Here is a 12,980-nt window from a genome sequence, read left to right as displayed (position 1 = left end):
CAAAACGAAAATCCTGAGAAATAAAATCAGTTTTGCTGACACCCCCACAAAATTCTTTCCACAAACACCTGCCCGGCCGCCACAGTCAAGTCCACTTCCTGACCCCGTCCCACATGACATGAGGGCTTTATGGAGACCCACCAGTCAGATCTCCATGGTGCTTATTGATTTCTCTCCCTCTCCCGTGTCAGGCAGGCCTGAGCTATAGCACCCTTGAGGCAGGCCTACAGGCACAGACCGCCATTTTGCGCTCAGTGTGGCGGCCTCATTGTGTTCATTATTTGGTGGAACCAACACACACTCACGGCTGAAGAGGGCTGGTCCTGCAGCTGCAGCCATTAGTAGTGTGAGAGAGCGAGGTTGCCACGTTTGGTCCTGACATCACTATGTGTTGCTGTGACAGCTGGGAAGGTGTAATGTGAAAGGAGAGTCTGTGATAGGCTAATTAAGCCCGTCGCCACAGCGCTGGACCTCTGACCCGCAGGTGAGGGGGGCTCTGGGGGAACGGCTAGTTGGGTAATGTTGTTCACACATGGCCAAGTGGTAACATGTGGAATGTAGCTGTTTTTTGTTGGCTTGAAGGTGAAATCAAGCTATCAGCTGGCTAGCTAGTACACACAGAGATTCCCACTCACCCACGGTGTTATGCCAGCGGTTGACTGCGAAGAGCCGGCTGCAGGTGATGGTGACCACGGCGGGGAGGGTCAGGTGCGGCAGCGTGTTGGCAGCCACGTGAGTGACGGGGGAATTGGAGGGAAACTTTAGCACCATGATGACGTCCTGCTGCATCTGATCCTTAAACATGAGCGGACTCTGCGGAAGGAAACACTGTTGAACAGAGAAAGCAAAGGAAGAGAAGGATGGAAAAGAGGGGGGAGGGAGAAATAGACGAGGAGAGGTTGTTAGCAAAGAGGAAAGAGGTTAAGAAAAAGTGTTGGAAAACAGAGGATAGACTGTGTGTGGTAGTTTAGGAGGAGAGTCAGGGAGAGTTCAAAAGTCTGTAAGATTTATCTTTTAAGTCTATAATGTTCACCAAGGCTGCATTTATTTGATCAACAATACAGTAAAAAAGTAATACTGTGAAATATTATTATTGTGAATATTTAAATATTAAAAACAACTGTTTTCTACTTTAATGTTATTTTAAAAATGCAATTATCCCTATGATGGCAAAGTGGAATTTTCAGCATTAAAAATTCAATATAACTTCAATATACTGCTGGACTATAACCAATAATCTGTATTGTATAATATTTTTGCCTATATTTTCATAATTTTCATAATTTTTTGATTGGGTTATATACTACAAACACCTTTTCCATTTTTAATCAGATTAAGAAAATATATTTCATAGTTTCTGTACTGTAATAAATGACTTGTCATTTAGCACTGCATTATTCATATACTTCATTTATTTATTATGCCTAGACTGGAGATGATTTAAAAAACAAACAAACACATAAACCATATATTGTTGCAATTTTGCATTTATTGTAGGGCGTCAGTAAAGCCGGTTCTCTAATCAGCGGTAAATTCCATCAAGCGAGTGATTTTACCTAGAGCAGCTTTTACTACACAGAGTCCTTGACAATTGGTGCAAATCCACTATTTTATTGTCTTCACGTGTCATTATCAAAAAAGTTTATGTACTTTTTATGAGGCTTAGCTCTAGCGATTGCTGTTATTATGACTTCTCTGAGACCGTTTTGGATTTTCAGGGCGAGAGCGCCCCCCGGATTTAAGTATGAATGAAACATACAGCGCAGGAGAGTGTTTAGTGCTCCATAATGTTTACATCGTTTTGTTTACGAATGAGTATATAAGTATACGAATGCGAATAACTATTCAAAACAATTTGACCATCTAGTCTCTTTGAATTTAAATCAAGATTTATTCACACTGGCTCTTGAAAAATTCTTGCCAAAAAAAGTGCAATTTATGTTTCATTACATGTGGGAGGATACTTTTTTTTTTTTACAGACCCCAAAAATATATTAAAATATATAATAAAAGAATATAGTCTGGATAAAAACACTTTAAACTGACGTTACAGTGGTAAAAATCTATAATAATAAAAAAAAAAAACTTGTTTTACACTGATTTGAGGAGCATTTCATTATGGACATCTTTGGCAGCCACAAACTTTGACGGTGAAACTTATAGCAGTAGGCTGCACACAATTACTTAGAAATATAAACAAGCGCTAATTATAAATCTTGTATTGACAGCATTACTACATTCACTTTGTAAACTCCAGTCTGATTGTTATGACAGATGCTTGATTGAGACGGGAATGATTAGTATTGAAGTGTGAGGACTTATAAGGCCAGTAGAGAGCACTGTTCTCCTGACACAACTATCCAAGGAGTCTCTGTGATGGAGTTGTGAGCTCTTGTAAATATGGCAGGTCTGTGTGTCATGTATTTGTGTTAGTGCATGTGTGTGTGGCTCTGTGAAGGTTGTTGTACACAACCAGTGACTACCTGGAAGTAGCAGCAAGTAAGGAGAACACTATAAACTGGATAAAGCCTACAGTACAATTAAAAAGAGGAAATCAATGGAAATGGCATGGATTATGTTCACGAGTGTGTGTGTGTGTGTGTGTGTGTGTATTTTATATATTCATTTTTTTTTTTTATATAATTACAAAAATTGTCATTTGTAATTTTAATTTTGAAATAAAGCTTGAATATTGTGAATATTTTAAAAATTAATTATGATTTCATGAACAATCTAAACAAACTTTGGCTTCACCAACACTACATACTGTATGAGAGGAAGCAAAAAGCAAATGATTATTGCATTGCTCGGGTTGTGTGTTCAATACAACAATACATTAAAAACAGTGATGATAAACTTGATTTTTACTGGTAAAAATACTAACGCAGTTAAAGTAATAGATCTGAGTGTAGTATTTTTGACACTTATCACACTGCTGATTGTGCTAAACTGCTACATGGCTGCCTGCTGCAAAAGTTCTGGACATATGGATGAGAGACTGTTGTGCTGGGTTTTGGGGAACGGTCCGAAGGTCATGCGTCACTGCCCTTGTTCAAAATAATAACTTCCCAACTGCTGGGCAGAAAAAAAAAAAAAAAACACAACAAATACACACACACACTGATTTTATTACACACTCAGACACACGCTGTTCTCACCAGGTGCATGGCGGAGCTACGGGGAGGATGTGGCTCGATGAGCAACTGAGATGGCGTCTGTCCAACACTTTGGATCTGAGCCTCCGTGGCCTGCAGCAAAAAAAGAGAGAAAGATACAGAGGAAAGAGAGGATGAGATAGATGGAGGGAGGAAAGAGAGAGAGAGAGAGAGAGAGAGAGAAAGAGAGTGGGCTGTCAGTATTGATACGCATCAAAGTGATGGGTCAATGCGCTACTTGACAATGCAAGCAAACCCCCTTCAGGCCAGCCTTGCCGTGGAGGGGTGCTTTTTGTGGGGGGTGGGAGGGGTTGGTTAGTGACCATGAGTTCCAAAACCCACCCCAAACTACCCCCCCTACCCCTTCAAAGCCTGCAGAGTCATCCAAGTGTTAGTATGGAAGAGACAAGCCTTTCCTTATTAACATGCTTCAGTTAACCGTTCCCATTTCCAGGAGCAGGGCCCATGTAGAACCCCCCTTCGGCAAGCAGACGTTAACCTGGACTGACGCACAGCCAAGACTGCGGCAGAACCCTCCCTCTTAGATGTTATTGTGCCCGAGACAAAGGGCAGAAAGAGCACATACACACACACACACACACACACTGACTCTCACAATATACAATAGGAACAGTACTATTAATAATAGTACTAATACTAATGATGCATTAAAGATTACAAACACACCACAGGAAAGATAATACCGTAATGTGAATGATTACATCCTGTTTTGTGTCTAAGGCAGACTTATTAATGGTTATGATGTAATTCATATTTAGGCATTTAGCAGACGCTTTATCTAAGGCAACTTACAAATGAAGAACATCAGAAGAAACTTGATAAGGAAGCACGAAATGGCGTAGTGCTGCAATATCAAGTTTCAAGAGTTAAAGTTGTACAAAACTGGAGTAGAAGCTGTATAAAATAAATGTACAAAATAACCTATATGATAATACTCTTATACGCACTATATACTGTAGACAATTCTAATAATCCTTAATTTTCAATTCTTGCAAAAATCAATTGAAATTAGAATTAAACATGTAGAATCTGACGTTTACATTTTTCAGATTGTAATGCATTTCAAAAGTATCCTAGTTTCCAACTCGTAGCTTCACATGAAACTGTTAAATTCATAACTGGGCAACTGACATAAATGATAACACACACACACACACACACACACACACACACACACACACACACACACACATTTATTCAGCAAATTTGCATTAAATTGAGAAAGGATGGTTATGACTTTTATAATGTTAAAAAATATATATCTTCACAGTAAATGGTGATCTTTTGAAGTTTCTATTCATAAAATAATCATAAAAAAAGGTATCACAGTTTCCACTTACAATATTTTGTGCATCTGTTTCAACACTGATAAAAATAAGAAATGTTTCTTGAGAGGCAAATTTGAATGATTTCTAAAGGATCATGAGACACTGAAGACTGCTGAAAAAAAAAAAAAACATTTTAATATATTTTTATACAGTTGAAATAATTATTTCAAATTGTAATAATATTTTACAATATTAATGCATTTTTTATCAAATAAAGGCAGAATTGGCGTGAGACTGCTTTTAAAAGCATTATAAATAACCTTACAGACTCAAAACTTTTCTAGAGTATTTGGGAATTTGTAACTTTTTTAAAACCCTTTACAAAAGTTTACTTGACCTAATGGTACTATTACACAGTAAGATTTAGTTTTGCCTTTTATGCGATATGAGCCATAAGAGTAAAATAACATTGAAGGAAGGGCAGAAACCCATTCATCTTTCACTCCACACACACATAACGTCTCACGTTATGTAATGCTGACAGACGAATGTCGCCGTGTGTTGGTTATTGATAGGTTGGGTATATGTGTATGGAGAGTGTGTGTGTGTGTGTGTGCCACTGTGCACGGTAGCATTGACAGACACCTACAAGCTCCCCTCGGCTGTTCGGAGGCTCTGATCCCATCAATCCTTCCTTCCCGAGTGGAGTGCCTCCCACAGTCTAACAGAACAGCTCTCCCTCAGCGCTCTGAAGCCTGGACGCTTGTGTCAGATCAAACGTCTGCTTTATCCATGTCACCACACTGGCCAGATCTGCATGTTTAACTTGTCACATGATCTGCACTCTTACTTAGTATGTCTTGTCTTCCAGTAAAAATATCTACAGTAAACATGACTAAATCAAGATACACTTAAGAATACAAACAGACTTAAGATATTATGTCAAACAAGAAAAACAAGGAGTAAGAAAAGTAAACTCCATTCAAATGGAAAACAAGATTTTTATGCAAAAAAGAGAGAGAGAAATAGAGAGAGGCAGCGAAAGAAAAGAAAGGGGAAAATTTTTATTTTTAAGATTTTTTTTCTTATAATATCATGTCATTCTGATTTTCAAGTCTTGATTTAAGAATGTTTAGATATGTACTGTAAAAAAATTAAATATAATTGATTCAGATTTGAACTGGAACCATTCGGAATTCTAAACTCTAAATAAAATAAAAAAAATTAATGTTGCTGTCAAATGATTAATCACGATTAATCACATACAAAATAAAAGGTTTTGTTGTTATATGTGTGTTCTGTATATATAAATATGCACACATACAGTATATATATATATATATATATATATATATATATATATATATATATATATATATATATACATACTGTATATTGACATGTATTTACATGTCTATATTTATATTCATATAAATCATTATAAATAAATAAATTTTAATATATAAAAATAAGATATTTTTTTCTGAAATATATACATGCATGTGTGTGTATTTATATATACATAATAAATACAAACATATTTACACAGCACACATACATATATTATGTAAACAAAAAAAAACTTTTTTTTTGGATGCGATTAATCGTGATTAATCGTTTGAAAGCATTAGTTTACATAGATTACAAATGTGTAATATTACATGACTTCTAACTTTTCTTTTTTTCAAACAATTTCACTTTAAAGTTACCACTAAATAATAATAATAATAATAAAATTATTCTTCATTCACATTACTTCTAAATTTGTTCTCAATGAAATGGTGCGCAAATGATTTTTCACACTGAATTCAAAGCACACTGAAAGCAGTGAAACAAACATTAATAAACATAAACAATCATTAGTGCAACTGAGATGAGAGGAACCATGAATACTAGTTCTCACTGAAATATTTCAAATAGGAACAGATCATCGAACTTAAACGATATCATCTTGGCCTGACCCTGGTGGCAAATTCAGCACAAGCAGAGCTCTCGCATTTGGTAACAATTAAATGTCAGTCTGTGCTGCTTTACGATGCTGTCTGTCAAATAATAATGCGCTCACATTATAGCTATTTTAGCTTCGACTCAGGAACAGGGGTCACAATGTCTGCTCAAATAATGTAATCTGATCTGAAGATCTGAGAGAAACAGCCAGCCATGTGGAAAGTATCACTATATTTCTGCCTTCCAACAGTGAGGAAAAACGAGGGAAAAATTCCTTCTAAAAGTCCAGAAATCGGAATATAAATGGTCCATATCTATCTATCTATCTATCTATCTATCTATCTATCTATCTATCTATCTATCTATCTATCTATCTATCTATCTATCTATCTATCTATCTGTCTGTCTGTCTGTCTGTCTGTCTGTCTGTCTGTCTGTCTGTCTGTCTGTCTGTCTGTCTGTCTGTCTGTCTATATGATCCTTACTATTATATCTAATAATTACATATAAGCTCTTTAATATTCAGAATGTAATGTCCAGAAAAACTGTACCTTGTTATTCATCTAATTCGGAGAGGTTATGTCTAGAGTCAAAGCTGACACTAAGGTTATATGAGGGGCACATCCTTTAAATCATCCCAATGTTGTCAACAGTCCCACAGTGTCAGCTGGTTAGAGAAAAAAAAAAAACACTTTTTATTACAAACAGAAATCTGTAACCTTTAACTGGCAGTTCATTACTATAATCCACTTCAAGCCCCTGCTCTTTACGGCTGATAAGAAACACCTCTTGCATGAGCTGTTCACTGATAGTGTCTGCCAGAGGTTTAAGCTGCCACGCTTAGATGGACATAAAACATCCATCATAACCTGTGACATATCAATCACAGCTCCAGCATGTTAAAGCTCTGATGTTCATCCTTAAAGAGAACCACAAGGATTTTTCAATTTGTGAGTTTAGTGATGGTATGTGTAAAAAAAAGAGCTAAGACATACCTAAATCCAAAATGTAGGTCTTTTAGATGTTCATGCAGGCCTGTGTGGAATAAAGCCCCTTGAGACACCAAGACTGATGAGGCTAAAACGTCATTTCACAAACAAGTTCTCACCACAAAACTATTCACACCATGTTTGATGCCAAGTCATTCTCTCAAAAATGTTCAGACATCAACAAAATCATCATGAAACATTTGGCATCCCATAAAAAAAGACTCTTATTACTACTACTACTACTACTACTACTACTACTACTACTAATACAATTAATAATAATAATAATTATAAGATAAGTATAATAATTCAGACTTGGTTTACATCTGTTATTTAGAACAAATGCTTCTTGATCTTTCTTTTCTTACACTGACATGCTATAATAACTTGTGAACATATTCAAATCCTTATTAGGGACAGATTAGTGCTATTATGTTTACATGCAATACAAATCTGAAACAAAGATTGCTGGCATGTTCTTTATCCGTAAACGCTTTTTTTCCCCCCATGACACAACCCCGCTAGCTAGAGTCCTGTGACTCCATCATCAACTGCTGCCATTTTGATTTGACTCTGGAACGAGTTATGACCCTTAACTCCAGAGTTTGACATTTTAAGGCTGTAATTGCAGTGCTTAATGTCAGAGCTGTGGATGCACCTGTCACTGGAGAATGAATCGATAGCCTGAAGGTGACGGTCACATTTCTGAGCGAGATACCATGAGCCGTCCTCCCTCTCCGGTTGAGAGCGAGAGACCTTAGAAACGCTAGTGAATATAGCGCACTTGAGGTCAGAAGATTTTGTCTGAGAGGGTATTCCTTTAATATTTCGAGCTCAAGGGCCACTGGTTAACCAGCAAAAACTCCTTCATGCATTTAACAAGTCAAGTTGAGGTCAGCTTTCTTCAAGTGTCTGAATGCCAGTTGCCAGGTGCTTGGATGACATAAAAAGCAATATAGAATTAATAAAGATACTGAATGGAACATAAAGCCTTCTCAAACTCCAGGACTGACAAATAAAAGCCGGTTTTCTTGCTCTTCTGAGGCTAACAAACCTTGCTGTCAGCTACCATTGCTCTAGACTGCTTGTGAAGAACGTGGCCACATGAAAGAAACATAATTGCTATTGTCTGGAATGTAGAGCCGAATGATGAAAAGCAAAGCTTTCTCCATATTGTTTGATAATTAGCCCCCCTGTTCTGTGAGTGATTTGCATAGTGGTCACTTGACAAATAAAGGCAGTCCTGGAAGTGACAGTATATAAATGACTTGTTTTGCAGACAGCAGATGGTGGGTATCACAGGGAGCGGGAGAGATAGAGGAAGGAGAGCAAGGGAAAGAAGAGAAAGGGAGGGAGGAATGGGGTACATGCGACTGCAAACACTGCTTACCAGCTGCTGCTGTTCAACTGCAGTCATATCCACAAACACAGTTAAGTCATTTTCAAAACTTCCACCAGTCAAGAAAGAGTATTGTGTGGAAAATTAATAATATTAATTTACATCGTAATTGCGTGATGAATTCAAATTTTGTAGGTAAGCGGAAACTGAATAAATACTACTATTTCATGTAAAATAGTGTTTTTTAGATTAGATGACTGAATCTTTAAGACTAAAACTTTTCAACTTTGTTTAACTAACGGAAATAAAGCTGAACATTTTAATATTATGTGAAATACTTACACTTGTTGCCTTGGCAGCTAACTAAAATACGGTTAAGTTCATGTACTAAAGTAACTCAAACTAAAAGCAAAATAAAATCAATTAAAACTAAAGATAAAAAAGCTAATACAAAAGACAACAGTTACAGCACATGATGGAATTAGTACAAATTTAAATAAAAGCCATTTCAAAATATGAATAAAATACTTGCATTCAATAATTGCATAAATAAAAATAAAATGAAGTAAATAAAAATAAATTTAATTTAAATTTAAACAGTATATATATATATATATATATATATATATATATATATATATATATATATATATATATATATGAACAGTATATTTGACAGCACTTATATACAGTATATATATATATATATATATATATATATATATATATATATATATATATATATATATATATATATATGGTTAACTTACATATATATATATATATATATATATATATATATATATATATATATATATATATATATATATATATGCTTACACAACATATGTTTGTGTACTGTGTTTATTTATAATGTAAATATAAAGACACACACATACAGCATATATTTAGAAAATATTTACATGTATTTACATATATATATATTTATATATTTAATATATAAACGTAAATTTTTCTTAAATATATACATGCATGTGTGTGTATTTATATAATTACAATAAATATACAGAGTAAACACAAATATATTATGTAAACAAAAATGTATTCATTTAATTAATTAATATATGTAAGATATAAAAGATTTCTACTACTTCATTATGATCAGATAAAAAAAAAAAAGCTGAAAAAAAGAAACCCAAAAAGTACATTGATGAAGGCTCAGAATAGCATAGAGACTTGGCATATTATGGTCGCTTTACATGTGCAAAAACCACTTTCATAAATCTGTCTGATGCGTTTATTGGCATAGACATAATCAACTGTACCTTTACGTGATTTATATTATTTGTACCTACATTTTTATGGTTACTACTTTTTACTTTGCTGATGATCCAAAGCACATGAGTAAGCAGTTTGAGTTTCTCTTTCCCAGAGGACAAAATTGCATCGCAAGATCTGAAACATACCTGACAGTCAGATAGTCGACTGAAACTGGGTTCATTCATGCCTGAACGGCGGTTGACGAATGCTAATATTGCGAATCTTACGCCATCGTTTTTAAACCTGTTGCATCTGGAATCCTTCAAAGAAAAGCTAACTGCAAATATATCAATTTAGAAAACACCCCACACGATTTAGTTATATATAAAGTCAACATAGACAGCAGTCCATCTAGTGGTGACATTTATAAAGCGTTTTACCCTCTACTAACACAGTTCTAATTCTAAAAATGCATAGAAAATAGATGTTAGTAAATTCTGAAAAGCCTGTTGCTGTTTTCATGGCAACCCCGCCATAGCGACCTACCTCGCGCATCGGGGGGTCACTGGCGAGGCTGTCGAGGTTGACGGAGCCCTCGTAGGTCAGGTGGTGAAAGACATTGAGGGCGCGTGCCGCCTCGGGCCCACGTTGTTTGTAGCCAAAAATAAGGTCAATCCACTGGTGCAGCTGACACGACACAAACTCGCTTTCCAGGGCCTGTCAAACAGAGCGGGGCAATTAGAGGTGAAAGGACCACATACACAACATCAACACAAACACACACACACAGACATACAGACGCAAACATACATGCACAGACAAACATGCACCTGCGGTGACGCTTCTCGATTTAGCAGACTGCAATAGCCTGTGATCCACATAAGAGGCTAAAATGTAAATAAATACCTTTCAATAAAAATAAATACCTTTTAACATTTTTCATTCAATAACAATTCAATTCAATTCAATTCTATTCTAGTTTATTTGTATAGCGCTTTTTACAATGCAAATCGTCACAAAGCAACTTTACAGAAAATTATGTTTCTACAATATTTAGAAGTAGCTTATAAGTGGTAACGTATGATAGACACAACCCTTAACACTGAAATGTAACTAATTCAACAATATACTGTACAGTGAACCTATATGGACACTTATTAATCTAGCAATTAATGAGTGACTGCTGTTAGATAAACTATATATACAAAACATATTGATCAAAAGTTTAGGGTATGTACTTTTTTTTATGTTTCTGAAAAAAGTCTTCAAGGCTGCATTTATTTGATCAAAAATACAATGAAGACAGTTATACTGTGAAGTATTATTACAATTTAAAAGAATGTTTCTTGTTATTAACAACGTTGAAAACAATCTTTCAGAAGAACATCTGAAAGAGAAATATTTTGTAACATAAATGTCTTTAAATACTGTATTATAATAATTTATTAATTAAAAATATTAATATATAATATAATTGATTTTGTTGTATTTTTTTTGTAATTTTATTATTTTTATTAGTATGTCCATATAGTTTTTATACATTTTAACAGTTATTTAATAGTTAATAGTGATATATTTCTGCTATATATACACCTGTATATATATATATAAATATATATATAAAACACACACACACACACACACACATACACACATGCACACACAAACACCCATTTATTGTACCTGCAGTCAGTGAGCATTTCTTGTATATTTTCTATTGTGTTCTACTTTTCAATACTAGCTATGGTCAGTTATGAATTCATAGCATCATTTTATTCCAATACAGGCCTGGATTCTGCGGTTAACGCTTAAGGATGCCCAGAAGTGCTTTATTATAGTTATCAAATCCCATCAAAAACTGTCATACTGAGATAACAAAGGGGGGTTAAAGAAAGAATGAACAAATAACACAGAGTGGCACACACTTTTTTTCTCCCTCTCACACACAAACACACCCAGGGCACCGCTGCTGGAATTTACACACTCACTCTCACATCAGAAATAACAGCTATTACCAACAGAGCAAGCCGTGGAGCGCAGGGGCTGAGTTCCCCCCAGGGCATGTCATTACAATCGAAAGTGACACATGCAAAGATGGGAACACTAAGTGAAAGAAAGAGAGGAAGAAATGGCAGGAGGGGAACGGAGAGAGAGGAAGGGAGCACAAAGACAAGGAGAGAAAGAGGGGATTAAATGAGACAGAGAGAAAGAGCAGCAGAAAGAGAAAAATAAAGGACAAGATCTAAGGACAAAATCGAGCCGTAGCCTGTTTAAAAATGTATGTGCATTCAACTAACCTAACATAGCTAACAGTCGATGCAACAAACCAAAGAATTCCATTAAAAGCTGACCACAAAAGGAAATGAATATTTATTGAAACTGGATATTTGTGTTGGTATTCCTGCATGTTTAGTGTATGAAATAAAGAGACACAAATATTAAGGTTATCATGATTTTCTTTCAGCTGTGGACATGGTTCTGCAACAAAACCCATCCCATTGCTACTCAAAACTAGCCCAAAACTAGCCCAATGATGTTTCGAGGGGGGTCTGCGTTTTAGGGGAGTAAAAAAGAAATAAAAAATGGCAGGGTTCCTGTTGTACCATTCACATTCCCAGGGCTGAATATCACATTATTGGGATTGCTTCAACCTGAGGACATGAAAAATAACCCGCAGGAACAGTGTTAAAGTAGCTCAATTTCGGGAAAACTGCAGAATTGGCAACACTGGCTGTGGCACACAAAAATAGACATTTTACAGAATGACCCGGAAACATGGAAAGATGGCAAGAATATGGCAAGATAAATATTCAATCATGGTTTGCCAATATGTCAAGGCATGGTTGACATCAATGAGATCACATTTGTTATAATTAATTTTTTTTAATAAGGTTTTCAGGAAATATTGAAATATTAAATTTCAATATGTACCTCGAAAAAAGTTATCATATGATTTGAGACTTGAAATACGGCACACCAGATGTATGGACCAATATTATTGCATTTTAATGGTGTTTTTCTGGTTCTCATCTGAGATGAA

At 35.4% G+C, this 12,980-nt stretch overlaps 1 protein-coding gene across 13 annotated transcripts in view; it reads right to left on the bottom strand.

Annotated features, from left to right (window-relative positions):
• Positions 1-12,980, bottom strand: part of LOC113114781 (neurobeachin) — a 246,747-nt gene that overhangs the window by 9,459 nt on the left and 224,308 nt on the right. For 8 of the 13 annotated variants that reach the window (XM_026281781.1, XM_026281786.1, XM_026281788.1 and 5 more), the window contains 3 exons: positions 10,487-10,657; positions 3,159-3,248; positions 636-828 (listed from right to left, as the gene is read on the bottom strand). In XM_026281781.1, the coding sequence (XP_026137566.1) occupies positions 636-828; positions 3,159-3,248; positions 10,487-10,657 (454 nt within the window). The remainder of the gene's footprint in view (positions 1-635; positions 829-3,158; positions 3,249-10,486; positions 10,658-12,980) is intronic. The other 5 variants (XM_026281784.1, XM_026281787.1, XM_026281790.1 and 2 more) reach the window with 3 other exon arrangements.

This window comes from Carassius auratus, chromosome 15 (genome assembly GCF_003368295.1).
Source record: "Carassius auratus strain Wakin chromosome 15, ASM336829v1, whole genome shotgun sequence".
In the NCBI taxonomy this organism is placed as follows: Eukaryota; Metazoa; Chordata; class Actinopteri; order Cypriniformes; family Cyprinidae; genus Carassius; species Carassius auratus.
Note: the sequence above shows the minus strand (reverse complement) of the source record. Positions and strands in the feature narration are given on the sequence as shown.